Raw genomic sequence first — 17,735 nt, 5'->3', positions numbered from 1 at the left:
ATTAGGCAGAGCAGAAATTCTCTTTTTCAGTCACTTTCTCTCATCTGCCAAAAGACTTGAAAAATCTAGTATGTAACAAAACTTGAGTTATTATGGGTTTCCAAAGTTTCAGGCCTCTGAAGAATAAATGATACTTTTCATCTCTTTTTTTATGATATATCATTAAAGAATATTAAAATATCAAGACTGGCCAGGTCAAAAAGCCCTTATTAAATCTTTGGTTTCTCTAAAGCTAATAATTCCATATGAGCTCTAAAGCTATCATATACTATGAAGCAATACAAGGATTTAAGTTACTAGATGTAATTTTTTTTTCCCCCTGAGGCAATTGGGGTTAAGTGTTATGCCCAGGGTCACACAACTAAGAAGTGTTATGTGTCTGAGCTCAGATCCTCCTGATTTCAGGCTAGTAACACCTAAGTAATAAAAGTTCATCAAGTATGCCTATCAATAAAATAGACAACAAATATCCACATATTAGAATCACTAAATACTTAGACTGCACATCAAAATAAAATAATTTTCTAACCATTCCAAAATATACAGTTCCTATTATTCTTTTGAAGCCCGTTATAACCTCACTTCATAAGAGATGCCATTTCTTGTCTAGGAATAATTAAGTCTGTCAGAAACAAAGTTCAGGGCTTTCATATCATAGACTTTCTTCATTTAAACCTACTGAAAGCACTCCTCAGAAAAACAAGTGAACTGGGGGCTTAAACACCAAAGATAGTAAAGAAGGGAAAGGGACCTGTATGTGCCAAAATGTTTGTGGCAGCCCTGTTTGTAGTGGCTAGAAGCTGGAAACTGAGTGGATGCCCATTAATTGGAGAATAGCTAAATAAATTGTGGTATATGAATATTATGGAATATTATTGTTCTGTAAGAAATGACCAGCAGGATGAATACAGAGAGGCTTGGAGAGACTTACATGAGTTTATGCTAACTGAAATGAGCAGAACCAGGAAATCATTATATACTTCAACAACAATACTGTATGAGGATGTATTCTGATGGAAGTGGATATCTTCGACAAAGAGAAGATCTAACTCAGTTTCAACTGATCAAGGATGGACAGAAGCAGCTACACCCAAAGAAAGAACACTGGGAAATGAATGTAAATTGCTTGCATTTTTGTTTTTCTTCCCGGATTATTTTTATCTTCTGAATCCAACTTCCCATGCAACAAGAGAACTATTCGTTCTGCACACATATACTATCTAGGATATATTGTACCATATTTAACATGTATAGGACTGCTTGCCATCTGGGGGAGGGGGTGGAGAGAGGGATGGGAAAAGTCGGAATAGAACTGAGTGGAAGGGATAATGTTGTAAAAAATTACACAGGCATGGGTTCTGCCAATAAAAAGTTATAATTATTTTTTTAAAAAAGGGAAAAAATAAATACAATAAAAAATAAATAAAAAAGAAAACAAAAAAAGAAAAACAAGTGAAAAAACAAAATTATCAGTATAATTTGCAATGCACATAAATCTTTTAATAAGATGAGGAAGAACTGGCTAATTTTATATTGGCACTATAAAATTAATTTAGAAATTAGTTACAGAGAAGGAAAAATATTATTAACTTTACATTATTTACCTGAGTTGGTGTTATAATAGGGACACCTCCCACAATTTCTGTCCTGTAAGACACTTGCTTTTTTCCACCTGGAGTTTCAACTTGGCGAATTAAGCTATCAGAATGAGACTGTGGATCTGATTGCTTTGGTACCTAAATTAAAAAAAAAAAAAAAAAAAGTAATTATGAAAATATCTCCTACCTAGAATTTTTAATTAATAATACATGTTCCCTCAGTCAAATCCTATAATGAAACAGAAGCAATTTTGAGATCTCAAAGTATGCCAGTAGAACACAAGCTAAACTGCATATTCCAACAAGTGACTAAATGCCTATTCTTGGAAGATGAGATGTTCAGCAGTAATGGCTGGTCAACAAGTGATGATTTTTTTGCCATCCTGAACAATTTATAACAGCTATCTGAAAAGGCACAAACTTTTTTTTAATCTTGTCACATTAATAAATAAATAAAATCATAAATTCTTAAAGACATCTAGGTGATGTAGTGGGTAGTGTTCTTGATCGAGAATCAAAAAGAAGTGAGTTTGAATAGTCTCAGATACAAGATTGAATAAGCAATTTAACCCACCTGCTTCACTTTTTTCATCTGAAAAATGAAGGATGACTGAAAATAGCATATATTGTAAAGTGTTTTGGAAACCTTAAAGTGTCACATAAATGCGAACAATCACTTAATTATTGATATGATAAAAATATACAAAGAAGAATATTCAATATTATAGAATATTTTAGAGTAATCTACACAATAAGCTTTTGGATTTGGGGGTGGGTGAGTGATGAGGATGGAATAATATATTTACATACCTTTTTAATTTTTCAAACAAATGAAAAATGTATCCTAAAAAATTCTTATTAAGAATTGGGATAAGGCAGAAAAATATTTTATAATGAATATGAAATTCATTCTTAGAATTTAGCGATTAAAATCACAACAAATTTTCTGAGGTGTTGAACATTTTTATTCTGCATTTAGTATTTTGTATGGCTATGGTCTCAAAATAAGCTGGTTTAGTAATGGAACCCTCAAGTAAACATAATTGCTATATATGCCACAATAGTATGTGTGATTCGGAAGGGACTTTCAGAGTTCATTTCAGTTCAAGTACAAATGAAACACTGAAGCCAAACTCCTACAGCTGAATATGGAGCAGAGGCAGTACTTTAATTTAGGTCTCCTGAAATGTATCAGTCAAGCTTCATGAAGGTGGGTATCTTATGAAATGTCCATCATCGACCCAGTACCACTCAAAACATTTCAGCAATATACATATACTATATTTTTATGTATATTACTTGGTGCTTTTCTTGATGCTTAAGGAAATTCCAAGATAAGGATGATATAACCCTAGCCCTTACAGAATTTAAAATATACAAATATACTAGAAAACAATATTAAAGAGTGATAAAGTATTAAGAGATCATTTCTGTCTGTGACTTCTGATTTCCCGCAAACCTCCTCCCTCCCCCGCAAATCCATTCTTTATATTAAGCTAAAAAGTTTTGTGGAATCTACCTCCATAATTGCTATATGTGTTACACTGAAAAGTTTAAATAGTCAGTAGAGTTTATTCCTTAAAATTGCCACTGAAAGAGCTACCGAGCATTTTCCTCTGTTCTTTGTGATTAGAAAACATATGAAACATTATAGAATGGATAAAATTTTTTTTTAAAGAAATGGAACTTCATTTTATATGTATTACATAAATAGTATATGTAGGTTGTCCCAAAAGGCTTAGGGAAATTTTAACCTTTAATAACCAAAGGATTATATATATTATAAACTTACCCTAAAAAAAAATTATAATTTTAGTTATTTCTTTAACGTTCATTTAATTTTGTGAATTTTAAATAACATTTGTAAAAAATAAAAAATAAAAAAGAGTACTGTCATTATATATTAAGTGTGACAGTTTCTAGATGATACTATCTCAAACTGGCCACCTCAGTCACCAGATCCATCTCCACTAGACTTTTTCTTGTAAGGTCACATCAAAACTCTTTTAGGTATCAAAACCTCATTCTTTGGACAATTCTAAGGTTAGGATTACACATGTAATTCTTTTAGTCACTGGGCAATATTTGATGAAAGCTTTTACAAATCTTTAAAATCAAACAGTGATATATAATACAAAACGATGGGTATATCAAATAAAAAAATCAATGTTTTAAACCTTTAAATAATTAATCTTTCAAAAAATTTTGTAAATTTGTAGCATCTACACAGCTTAACTTACTTAAGCTTAAAACCAAACTAACACTTTTGAGACACCATAGTGTTGCTGCTTTTTTGACTCATGGTATAGGATCAAAGAAGGTTTGATGGAAAAGAGATCATCCCATCTGGATATGGATAGACTGGTACAATTTCAACAAGCAGAAGTGACAAAGGCACAGGAAGAAAAGCACAAGTCACAATGGTTTGAGTTAGGGCTTAGATTGGTACCCAGAATGTTTTGATGGGCTTTAAAACAAGTATTATTACAAGTATTTAAATAAGGGTTGGCAAAATTAAACAGATCTGTTGATAGAACCCTTTTAAAGACCAACTTGCCAAGCATAGCAGTTGATTTACATAAAATCAACTCAGTATTTTCTAATGACTAGTGTTAAGATAAAATTTTATTAAAAGCTTCATGTAAATTTTACAATTAGGTAAAGGAAACATTGAAACCTGAATAAATAAACCCACTGCTTAATTCCTAAGAAGAGAAAAAAAAAAGACTAGCAGAAATTCTGTCCATTCAGTTGTCATAGTACACAGTACAATAATTTTAATTATAAAAATTAAATGCACCAATGGAAATTTTCAATACAAAGACTACTGAGTCCAAAGAACAATCTACAGCCATTTTAAAGAGGCTGAACCTTTCAGAGCTTTTGAAAATCAATAGTCTGATGCTATATATCATTTTATTTTCATTGATATGTCAGAACAATTTCTATTGGACACCTTCATGGTCTTTGATTGTTTAGAATGAAGAGTAACATCTCCTGAGAACTGAAAATAAAATTACTAGTAATCTATCCCAGAAAGAACTATATATTGAACTCTAGTAGATAAATATATTTATTAAGAGGCATAATGCATGACCTATGTTGACAGTAGAGAAGTACCTTAGATTTGACTATCTGATTTGAAAAGGAGCTTTCCCACTACAGAAAATATTTAACATATTTAAATATTCTGATATTTTGTGAACTTCATGCTGGTTTCCTATTTTCCCTTTATCCATAGCAAAGCTACGGTTTTTTATTATAAAAATCTTATATTTAGTAAAGCATAATTCCCATGGCAACAAACTTATACCCAATTTATTATAAAAAGAAACTAATCTTGATCATTTTGTATTTTCTAACCAATAAGAGGAATATATCGATGAAAGAACTTTTAACTATGCTTGAGTCTTTATCAGAAAATATCCCCAAATAGTTTTACATCATTCATTAAAATAGACATAACAGAAATTAACATCTGTTTAATGAGAATAAGAAAACAACCTTATTGAGAACTACCTAGTTTCAAAAAAATGTACATTAATTCTATTTCCTTTAAAAATTGTTAAGCAAATCTGTGATTGTGTGGAAAATTGAATATTTTCTACAAAAATGCTACCTTGAGACATGGTAAAGAGCAGAAAAAAGGAATCCTAATACATAGGCACCCTGTGTATCGAAAATTCACCCTAATCAATGATGTTTCTGATTAAAGTTATTACCATAATATAGAATGTAATAAACTCAACTATAAAACTCTGCCATAATAGTTATATTTACAACACTGTCCCAATGGAACTAACCCCTCTGATACACTCTTATGAGCTTCATGTTTTCTTGGAACCAATTAGCACTGTTGAGGCAGCTAGTTGGTGCAATAGATAGAGTGCTGGGCTTGGAGTCAGGAATACTTGACCTCACACTTGCTTACTAGCTCTGTGATCCTCAGCAAATCACTTAACCCTGCTTGCCTCAGTTTCCTCATCAACCTAAAATGAGCTGGAGAAGGAAATGGCAAACCACTCCATTAGCTGTGCCAAAAAAAACCCTCAACAGAGGTCAAGACATGTGTGAAATAAATGAACTGCAACAAAAGGCACTGTTGGTCAGAGAAAGATTTTCGAATCATAGACTGAGAACATGAAACGATCTTCCTGAGAAAAAAAGTTTGGCAGACCTAATGTCTTTTGAATGTTATCAGAAAAATGTGTTTACAAATAGTTTATGTACATGATGTGGCCTAAATATCAAGAACCAGAATCACTAAAATGTTTATTCTTCAGGTCAAGCATGCCTCTGGGAGAGCTGTAGGCTCGAGCCCTCGGGGAGACACAGGCAGAACACCCCCAAAGGAGCTCAGAGACCCTGCAGGCCGATTAGCTGCAACAGTAACTCAAGCTTGAACACAACTTCCAAATTTGCCAAGTCTTTCCTTATAGGATGCCATCACTATCACAAAAACCCTTCAACAACATGTAAGGAACTACAAATTTCACCCACAATTTACAGATGACAGAACTAGGTTCCAAGAGGCTGCTGTGTGGAAAATTATACATTGTAGTGTCAGTGGCAAGATCTGAACTCATACCTTCTTTACTTTATTTCCAACACTAGGCACCCCCACCATCCTGCTTCTCTGTTCTGTTCCCATTTCTCTATGGCAAAATTAAAATACCCAGCATTTAATGAGGGGTTTTTGGTTTTTGTTTTTGCCAGGGTAGGAAATTATGACAAAGATAACATCTTAAAAAGTTTCACTGTTGGACTTTTAAAAAATAGATTAAAATCTATAGTAAAAAATGCTTTTGATTGGTGTGATTTGCATTTTGGAAATGGCCCACTTAAAAGATTATCACTGATATAAGGAGTTAGCATTAAAAAAAAAAAAGTCAGTTTACTTTAAAATTTGATCTTTCATATTCTTGTGGTTTATATGCATTCAAGTTAGGTCATTTATTTTCTCACATATTTTATAAAGAGGAAGGAAATTTAAAAAAAAAAAAAAAAAGGTAACCACCCACCAGCATTCACACAGGCCTACATAAAGTATCTAAGAAAAGATACCAGGCGACTATGTAGGTGGACAGACCATCAGGATGGCAAGACACTGTAATTAAAATATGGTTAAACAATCAACTACTCTTTTTCCCTTTCCTTAAACACACACTTCCAAAACAGATGTAATTTTAAGTTTTGAAAAAAAGTTCAACATTTACACTATACAATATTCAGCAGATCACTAAAAAATAAAATGTTACATTGCTAAAAAGTATTTGGAATTTTCCCAGAGAAAAACAAATCCCAAAGTCTTTTAAAGTGTACATATTTTTTTAACCGACATTAGCTACAACAATGGACTTTTCCTTTTTTAAAAAAACTATATTCTCGGGACAGCTAGATAATGCAGTGGATAGAGTGCTAGCCTTGCAGTCAAGAGGACCTTAGGACAATTCTGGCCTCAGTACTTAATATCCTAGCTCTGTGATTCTGGTCGAATCAGATTTGGTCAACCCAAATGCCTCACCAGAAAAAAACAAAAAGGAAAAAAAATTCTCATAAGCAAAGTCTTATTTTGTAGATTTCACAGTTTAATACATTTACAACCCCAAATTATATTCTTTTTTTTCTCTCTTCATACAATATATCTATGTAAAAGATGAACCAAAGAGTTAAAAGGTTTATTATGTGCCTTTTCTTAAAAATAAGAAAACAAAGTTAACAAAATACAGCTGATTAAAAACATATGCAATTCCTCAATTTATATTTTTACTATACTAATAAAATTAGTTTAATTGTTCTAGGTTAATTTTACATTATGAAGTTATTTTATGTCAAACTGTTAAATAACTTTACCTAAAATATTCCTGATATAGCCATTTTATTCCATCTAGAACAACTTTTTTATTGAGCAAGTTTCCTAAATTTTATATTTTGCCATTATTCAGTCAATTTTCAGTCATGTCTGATTCTTTTTGATGACATTTGGGGGTTTCTTGGCAAAAATACTGGAGTGATATGTCATTTACCTCCCCAGTTCATTTTACAGATAAGAAAACTGAGGCAAATAGTGTTAAATAAGTTGCTCAGGGTCACACAGCTAGTAAGTATCTGAGTTTTCCTAACTCCAGGCCCAAAGCTCAATCAACTGTCTCACCTACCTGTTGTCAACCTTTTTATTAATCTTTTCTAAATGAAAATAATCAAAAATATCAGTATCAATTACTAATAAATACCTCTTAAGAGCTAAACATTCTGAATAGGAGAATGATTAATCTGCAAGCTGACAGTAATATCTAGTTAGTCATGTTTTAAAATATTACTATTCCCACTAAAAACTGACTTAGAAAATATCAGACATCTAGGAGTTCAGATAAAAAGGTATCTAAAATCATCTATTACTTTTAAAAATCTAAAGTATGACTAAGTAATCATTGCTTTAACATGGCAAATTGTATAAATGAAGCTCCACACCAACAGTGACTAGAAGTTAATTTCCTAAATAAAAAAAGAACAAATAGTTGCTAAAAGAGTATCTGCCTCTGTGTGGTCAGTTAAACTCTTAGAAGAATATGAACTTCATGGAGCAGTCCATGAAGCTGCTTCCCTGAAACTACAGAGAAAAAAGCCCTAAAAATAACTTGTGCTTCATGTCGAGATCAGATGCCATGTGTGGGTGTTTGCTGTCATGTGGTAACAAGCTGTTCTAGTGCAAGACAAAAAATGCAATTTAACCTCTGAGAAAAGCTTGAGTTATATTAACTCATTGTTGGGATAAATTGATGGTTTTCATATAAATATGTAATTATTTACTTTTCAGACACTAATCAGAGAATACAAGGGGTTTATAAAATGTACTTCAATAGTCAACTATTTTCAAAAACAGTTTGGAAAATAAAACATTGCTTCAATGGAAATTAGTAAATAACTGTGCCATAGAAAGATAATTTCAAAAGATATGTAAAATTCTTCTGGACATCAAGATATTTAAGAAAAATAAGAATACTTACTGTTATTTTTATAGCTTTGTTCAAAACATTTACCCATTCAACTAGGTCCTGCTGATCATTGGCTTGTAAAAAATATTTCCTCATTCCAGCATTCATTACTATTAAGACAAAAAGAAAAATTAAATTGAATTACAACCAAATCAGCTATTTTTAAGTCTGTGTTAATAAAACAACTATAGAAATGATTTAACTGAACACCTTTTGCAGCCTCGGATACTACCTGAAGGATCATGAAAAAGTCATGAGTTACTGTCAGGTTTCTTTCCTCATCTATGAAATGAAGGGGTTGGTCTAAGTGGTCCCCAAGGGCCCCTCCAGCTCTATATCCATGATGCTTGGAATTTCAAGCAAACTGTCAAAGTATTTAGGTCTTTTTACTAATAGGGTTTGACATGAAGTAGCCAGAATAGCTGGGTACAGATTTAGAGCTGGAAAGGCCTTTACAAATCATCTCAATTTGAGGCAGCTAGTTGGTGTAGTGGATAGAGCATCAGCTCTGAAGTTAGGAGGACTTGAGTTCAAATCTGGCCTCAAGCACCTAACAATGCTTAGCTGTGTGACCCTGGGCAAGTCACTTAACCCCAATTGCCTCAGGAAAAAAAAATTTAGATCATCTCAACCACTCCTTTTATTTTATAGCAGAGGAAACTCTTGAGACCTACAGAGGTAAAGAGACTTCCTGAAGTGACATCAGGAACAAGTGGCAGGGCTGTAGTTTCAAACTCAATCATCTGACCTCAATTATGGTACTCAGAATCCTCCCTCCAAAAAGTCTGGTATGAATTCAATTAATGGTAGAAGCAACTGCTGCCTATAATGATGCCCTGTTTTAGGACAAACCAGCACAAAAAAACTTTAAGGGATTCTTCTCATTATATAAGATTTTTCCAATTAAAAAAAAAAAAGCAATGCTATTTTCAATAGTAATTATTTTTAATTGCTTGCTTGTAAATCATTTACTTTATGACAGAAATTTGGGGTAAGAATTAGAAACTGTAAACTATCTTGCAAAAAATAAATCATCATGATTTTATTTATACAAACTTTTTCAGAAACCTAAGTGCTGCACAAACCAAAATACTGCTACAGAGTTATCTGCAAATAACCAAAGTCCAATCACTGAAAGAAAACATGTATTTCCTTGGCAAACATTTTTTCTTTCTTAGAATAAGCTAAGGCATGGACAGAACCTGCTGAGTCTGAGAGACCCCAAGGGCAGATCCTACATTGGAGCAGCTAAAAAACTTGGATCTTCTAGTGTTCTGCAGGATCTACTGTCCCACGGACAGCAAACTCACATCTTTCCCTCTCCTAATGCCCAGTGAAACTGAAAGCCCAGATGTCTAAGTAGAAAACTTCCCTCTCTACTCCATGGCCACCACTCTTCAATTCAATGCTAGCCTTCTCATGCCCTACTCCAGCTCTGTTGACCTCCTCTCATCAACTTTACAACAGGTTATTTAACACTTCTTTGAATTGAGCCAAAAGCCTTAAAAATGAAGCCATAGGAGAAATCTAACTCTAAGTTTGAAAAAAATTATCGAAGAACTGGTCTCTTAAAGGTCAGATTTTAAGATTTCTTGCGAGGCAACAATAAGGCTGTTAAAATTCATGACAAAACACAAAGATATAATACTAATCTACCTTGATACATTACACTTAATGTACTTGAAAAAAAATGTTTTTCTAAGTCCTGAATCAAGTGATCCTTAAGATCTTTCCTCATGCTAGAAAACAAAGCTTCTCATTATTCATGTACATATTGAATATTTATTATGTGCAAGACTTGAGTATCACTCATTGTTAGTTTGCTTTAGGACTAGTTTCAGGAAAAAACAAACAAACAACAACAACAACAAAAAAAAAACAATGTGATGGAAGAATGTGAGTTCCATGTTGACAAAAACTGCCTCTTAATTTCTTTTTGTCTTTGGAACTCAATACTTTGGAAGTGTCTTGCACATATAAGCCTTTAAATGTATTAATCTGCTGACCTGAAATGAATTAAGTACCTAAGACTTACAACTAGAGAGTAAATTGTATAAAATGTAATGAATATTAAAAATTTTAGTATACTAGCAAGTCAACAATACAATAAACGTTTATTGAATGAAGGGGGAAAAAAGGTATTTATTCTGCATTCCAAGTATGTGCTGCATACACCAACAGAAAAAGAAGACAGTACCTACTTTGAAGGAACTCATCCTTTCTTTAATTGGGAGAGATAACAGATCCTAGAAGTTTTTGATGTAGAGAAGAAAGACCTCTAAGTCAAGCCCAAGAAGACTGTGAGGGCATCAGGCTATCTAAACAAAAGGGGGAGAACCTGGAAGGGACCAGACCTTCACCACTAGAAATGGGCCTAAAGTCAGAATGGAATGGGGACTGTGAATCTAGTAAGGAGAGGAGAGGTTAGCATCCAGTCAAGAGGAAAAAGAGAAAAGGATAACTGCCAGGAAATTTCGAAGTGGAGATCAGGCATCTTTGGGTGGTAGGGAGAAAAAGGGTGGCAGCCCCACTTGGTGACAACTCTGATACACATTTATGGCTAAAAAACTGTGAAATGCTGGAAAGATCAAGAGCAGAAGAGAGTAGGAGGGAGGGGGAATAAAGAGAAGAAAGGGAAGAGTCAAGAGTTATCCTGGTCATAAAACTGGGGGAATGGAAAGATGCTATTAACTCTTGATATAAAGAAAAAATGACAAGTACTAATAATACAGATCTAGAGGAAAATGTGGTTAGTTCTATTGCAGATACACTGAATTGGATATTCTAAAGGAATTTCTCAGGAGACTTATTAGGGTTAGACATATGGCTGCAGAATTCAATTCTGTAGAAAATGTAACGCTAGACAATGTCAACAATCAAAAGCCACAGAAAAGTCAAGTAATGTGACTAAGAAAAGACTATCTACATTCAGCTGGAGAGACTAATAAATTCAAAGAATGCAGGTCCTTGGGAACTGAAGAGCTGGAAGGTCTTATGTTAGGGACTGAAAAGTGAGTGGGCAGGAAGGCAGGAAAGGCAGCAAGAGATGATGTTTGTTCTAACAGTACATAGGAAAGAGAAGGTAATAGTCTGAAAAGTGGCAGAGTTCATTTCTTTCCTTTTTTATTTTTTAAAGATGCAGATGGGGGGAATCTTGTGGGGGTAAGGAAAGAAGAAAGAAAGAAAAGGAAGGCAAGAAGGTGAGGAAAGGCAAGGGGAGAGGAAGGAAGGAAAAGAGAGGGGGAGGGAGGGAGGGAGAAAGAAAGAGAAAGAGAAAAGGAAAGAAAAAGAGAAGTAAGAAAAGAGAAGGAAGGAAGGGAAGGAAGGAAGGGAAGGAAAGAAGGAAAGAAAGAAGGAAGGGAGGAAAGAAGGAAGGGAGGAGGGAGGAAGGGAGGAAGAAAGGAAGGGAGGAAGGGAGGAAGGGAGGAAGGGAGGAAGGGAGAAGGGAGGAAGGGAAGAGAGGAAGGAAGGGAGGAAGGAAGGGAAGAGAGGAAGGAAGGGAGGAAGGAAGGGAAGAGAAGAAGGAAGGAAGGAAGAGAGAGGGAGGAAGGAAGGAAGAAGAAGGAAGGAAAGAAGGAAGGAAGGAAGGAAGGAAGGAAGGAAGGAAGGAAGGAAAGAAGGAAGGAAGAAGAAGGAAGGAAAGAAGAAAGGAAGGAAAAAGAGACTGGAAATAAGCATAATACACTTCAGGGGGGAAAAAAGGCATGTGAGCAAAGGTAGCAGTAGAACAGTCAGTTCTTTCTCAGATACTAGAGGAGGAAATTCAGAGGGGAGAATTAACAGTATGAAGCAGAAGGGATCAGAAAAACTCAGGACGGAATGTCTGCTTCCTACTGAAATGAGAAGAAAGCTCATTTGCTGAGATGTAGGAAGAGACAGGTAGTTAAGAGGGACAAAAGGAGAAGGTTTGGAACAGTCACTGTGGGGAATATGAAAGAAAGCCAATAAGGCGATGAGTAAAGGAACAGCTGTAACAGAAACACAAAATCTCAGAGTTGGAAGAAACCTTAGCAATTATCTAGTTCAACCTGACACTTGAAAAAGAAACCCTAGTACAACATAACAAGTATTTATTAAATCTTTGCTTATAGAGTCAAAAGGTCACTTCCCATTCCACTTTTGGATTCTTTTTCTTCGATCATTTGCTTAAATTTGCTTTATCACTTCTTTACATGGCCAAACGGAGTAAGCAGTGAGGATGCAGTGAAATTAGACAACAGGTACTTCTAAAATGTAGGCAAAACTTACTCTAGCTCTTATATATAAAGATGTTTACTAGATGCTCTGTCAGATTTGAGCCAGGCTCTGCTTAAGGCACCTAAGTCCAAGTTATACATAGAGAGAATCAAAATAAAGAAATACCCCAAAGGCAATGATGCATTAGAGAAGTTTATATAGAAACAGAAAAATAAAGATTACAACAATAAAAAGGGGGGAAGAGGGAAGAATCCATAAAGCACACATCACAATGCCCACTTTAATAATCATGTTTTTATTAATTGTGTGAATATCCCTGGGCTGATATGAATATGAGAGGATAAAAACTGTTCTCTTTCTCAACCAGGCAAAATCATTTCCATGTAGCCTACTGTTACTAGAAACCTCAGGTGAGCCTCCATGAGGAAGAGGGCCTCATGAAGTCCCACAAAGCAGCTCCTAGGCTTCTTGTATCCTTGAATGCTAGTCTGACTGAATCCTTCTACAATAACAATAAAAGAATCAGAGAAGATTGTTTCCCTACACCAGGGGTCCTCAGGTCTGAGACACCCAGACAGAACTTCATCTTTCCTTTATAAGGTGACTCTTCAACTTTGAGTCAGGGAAAATAAGAAGCAACAAGTGCAAAAGAAAGCTTTTGGAGGAAAAGAACGTAGGTGACGAGGGAGCAGGTGACCCAAGAATGAGTTCTGGGGATATACAAAGACAAGAGATACAAAATGTGTCTTACATGTGAATACTATGTGCAATAGGTTAGTATGAATTCAAGAGCTTCAGACATTCTTGAGAATTGTCACCACATTAGCCTGCTCAGCATCCCAGCCCTGATTAGTCTCTCAGACCCTGGATATTAAGTTCCCGATACTATGCCCATCACCAAGATAATGTCAAAGGTTTGCAAAACATTCTGCAAATCCTTGACTGGAACAATTAACTGAACGTAGCATCAACAGAATGGGAGACTAAGAATTACAGCCACATATCCAGACTTACACACTATTAAGAATAAATTTAGTAGGCAAGCTTTTAGTGTTATTTTACTCTTATTATGCACATACAAAAAGTCTAAAAAACAACTTGTGATAATTTATTAAATATTTGTTGAATGAGTGAACACTTTCACTAATACCAACTTTCACTAAATCTATATTATTACCACGAAGTTGCTTTGACAGATATCCCTAGTTATTGCTTTATCTAGTTAACTATCTTGACTAATTAGGTAAAATTATCCAGTAAAGAAGACTCAAGAAGAATATAGTAAACAAAACTACTTTCTATCCATTAATAGTTTACTTCTATGTTCTTCCTATAAACAGTATATTATAGAATGTTATATACCGTAATGTCAATTATGAGAAATTTTTAAGTCAATTCCTATGGTTAGCCTAATTTGTTCTCATAATCAAGAAGTAAATCCATAACCAAAATTCAACTATCAAGACTTTTTAAAAACAGTATAAGAGAACTGAGTAAAATCATTTTATCTTATGCAACAGAAACCATACATCTACTTGCTAGCAAGTTACATTAAAACAGAAATAAGGAGTGAAACCAAATAGAAATAAGGTGGCCACCTTCTTTCATAATTCCTTAAATTTCCAGTTTTATAAATGCCAAAGAATTTTATGGATTTATAAATCCATCCTTAGTGTCCATTCTGTGCAGTTTGGTCAACAAGCATTTATTAAGCCCACTATGTGTCAGATACTGGACTAAGCACTAGAGAAAGAAAAAAAAAAAAGACAAAAACAGTCCTTGCCCTCAAGGAGACAATGTGCAAACAACCATGTACATACATGATCTAGACAAGGTAGAGAAACGGCAAATGCATTTGGGGAGATCAGAAAAAGTTACTTGCAGGACATGAGACTTAAGGTAACACTTGAAAAAAAGTCAGGGAAGCCAAAAGGCAGAGGTAAGATAGAAGAGAAAAAGTGATAAAGGAAATATTGAAAAAAGCTGTAGGAACTTGGCTAAGAGGGAGAAGAATAGAAAGAATAAACAAAATTGTATAAAGAACAATTCCCCGAATTAATAACTGATGTGATTATGCCAGCCTAGCCTAAAAGGAGATGTAAAAATATGGTACTTACTTACCAAAACAGAATTCTGCCTTTGGCCTGAGCTTAGTTGCATCGCTAACCTAACAAGAAAAATAGAAATGTCACACCATATCTTTTTGTATTAGCTATATTACACCTTAAACACTATAAACTCACAAATTATTTCCCTATACAACTCTTATTTTTACAGCATTGAAAGGTTTACAAATAATTTAAATCATTCAATCTTGACAAAGGCACCACAAATCAATCTAAAACTCAACTTTGAGAGTAGCAAAAAATAATGATTTAAACACAATTAAAGCAACATTTATTAAGGAATTAATTTATGTATGAAGAAGGGCTGTGTTTGATGCTATATTGCATTTCTAAGAGATTTTTTTAATGACATCAATGCTTTGTTAAGAGACTTGTTTGTTTCTCCAGTGAAATTTGAATGGGAGGATTAAGGCAAATTTTATGTTAATCATAAATATTTCCTATTTGGAAGAAAGTTTGAAAATTAGTCTATCAAACACTTCTTAAAACCTATATTTCTGACCCTTCATAAGAATTCAAAGCAACTGTAAATTTTTCATCTTCAAACTACTCCTTAGAGTCTTCAGAAACTATTCCTTAGAGCCTTCTTGGCTCAGCCAATTGGTCAACTATATAAAACATGTCCAGATCCCGCCAAGTATATAGTAATGCTTTCTCTCCTTCTTCATGCTAGGCTATGTTTACCCATTTGTAAATATATCTTGTTGGTCAACAAAATATAGGCTCACTAAAGGCAAAAATGATTTTGTTTTTGTATGTCCCCAGCACCAAGTACACACTAAATACTTAACAAATGGCTAGAATGAACCGAATAGATAAAGATTTGCAAAAAAGAAACCTCAAGGTCAAAATTTAAAAGAAGTTTAGGTTTATCTTAGGGTAATATTACTATGAGGAAATATGAACGAGGAAATAACTAGGTTTGACTCTGACACTGTGAGACCATTGATTACGTCACTAATCTCAGTGTCCCTATATGAAAAATAGGCATAATATTTATAACTTGTCAGTTCACCATTTTGGGAAAAAAAACTGTAAAATCTTAAAATACTACTTTTTATGATTTAAAAAAAAAAAAAAGCGATGTCCAACAACTGGGAAATGGCTAAACAAATCACAGTACATCTGAATAAAGTACTGAATTTGAAGAAATAATAAAAATGAATTTAAAGACTGTCACAAACACAATCAATAAAATAAACTCCCACACTGATAACATCTAAAAAGTATGTCTCAATCTATATCTCTTGATAAGAACAACAACAGAATGTTTTAATATTAAGTCCCCTAGAATAGTGGCTGTTCACTGCTTTAATCAGTTACATCTTTCAATGTTATTTGTCCCTACAATTTGTTCATTTTGCATTAGTTCACACAAGTCTTCCTGAGTTCCTCTCAAACTATCTCCTTTATCACGTCTTACAGCACAATAATAACTTATCACATTCTTATCCTGTAACTTGGTCAGCCATTCCTCAATTGATTGTTTAGTTTTTAGTTATTTGCCACTACTAAAAGAGCTATAAACATTTTTGTAAATATGGGTCCATTTTTTTCTTTCTTTGAGCTCTTTGGGGAATAGACCTGCTACTGGTATTGTGGAATCAAAAGGTTTGCATCTTTTTTTTCTGAGCATAGTTCCAAACTGTTCTGCACAATAGCCAAGCCATTTCACAGATCCACCAATACTATATTACTGTACCTATTTCCCCAAAGCCCCTTCAGCATTTGGCATTTTCCTTTTTTTGCCAAATTGGTCAATATGATCAGATCAAATAGAACTTAAGCGGTTTTAATTGGTATTGAATTATTAGTGATTTGGATCATTTTTTAAAATAGCTATTATTGGCTAAAATTTTTTCCACTGAAAACTGCTGTCCATATTATTTGCCTATTTGGGAAATGGCTCTTATTCTTATAAATTTGAATAAGTTCTCTATATATCTTGGAAGTGAAATTTTTATCATAGAACTCTCTTGCAAAGAATTTTCCCCAATTAACTGCTTCTTTTCTACTTTTGAATATATTAATTTTGTGCAAAAACTTATTAATTTCACATAATACAATTTTTTCATTTTTATCTCCCATTATCTCCTTTGTTTGTTTGGTAATTAATTCTTATACTATCCAGAGATCTGAGAGGCTATTATTCCTTGCTTCTCTTAACTTATGTCACCATTTATGTCCAAGTCATGCACCCAGATAGAACCTACCTTGATATTCAGTATGATATACTGATCTATATTTAATTTCTGCCAGACTATTTTCAAGTTTTCCCAGTTTTTGTCAAATAATGAACCTTACCCCCCAGGTAAAATACCTATGGGGTCTTTGGGTCTATCAAATTTCAAGCTATTTGTGCTCCCTTGCTTCTCTATATACAATACATCTAATTTGTTCCAATGGTCAATGTATTTGTTTCTTAATCAGTACACCAAAGCATTTAATGATTACTGTTTTGTTGTAGCATCAAAGAACTGACAATGCTGGACCCCAATAAAGGGGTGAAAATTTCCCCTTTTCATTTCTTCTTTCCCGCATCATTTCCCTTAAAATTCTTGAACTTGTCTTCTTCCAAATCAATTTTCTTACTATTTTTTCTAATTCTACAAAATAATTCTTGTATAGTCTAGAGTAGCACTGAATGAAAAAAATTATTTTTAAATTTAAATAATTAAAATTATTTTAAGGCCATAATTATGGCCTTTTCTATGACAATAGTTCAGTCTTTTGTAAAGTGTTTTATAGTTATATTCATTCAGTTTTTCTGTGTGTCTTGTTAGATAGTATTTTATGCCTTCTGTAGTGACTATAAAGAA

At 33.7% G+C, this 17,735-nt stretch overlaps 1 protein-coding gene across 4 annotated transcripts in view; it reads right to left on the bottom strand.

Annotated features, from left to right (window-relative positions):
* The window catches only part of PLEKHA1 (pleckstrin homology domain containing A1), a 77,680-nt gene that overhangs the window by 17,988 nt on the left and 41,957 nt on the right, over positions 1–17,735 (bottom strand). For 3 of the 4 annotated variants that reach the window (XM_051981591.1, XM_051981590.1, XM_051981589.1), the window contains exons 4-6: positions 14,912–14,957; positions 8,606–8,703; positions 1,605–1,736 (exon numbers count right to left, since the gene is read on the bottom strand). In XM_051981591.1, coding sequence (XP_051837551.1) covers positions 1,605–1,736; positions 8,606–8,703; positions 14,912–14,957 — 276 coding nt within the window. The remainder of the gene's footprint in view (positions 1–1,604; positions 1,737–8,605; positions 8,704–14,911; positions 14,958–17,735) is intronic. The other variant, XM_051981593.1, reaches the window with a different exon arrangement.

This window comes from Antechinus flavipes, chromosome 2 (genome assembly GCF_016432865.1).
Source record: "Antechinus flavipes isolate AdamAnt ecotype Samford, QLD, Australia chromosome 2, AdamAnt_v2, whole genome shotgun sequence".
Lineage (NCBI taxonomy): Eukaryota > Metazoa > Chordata > Mammalia > Dasyuromorphia > Dasyuridae > Antechinus > Antechinus flavipes.
This window is presented reverse-complemented; position numbering and strand designations above follow the sequence as displayed.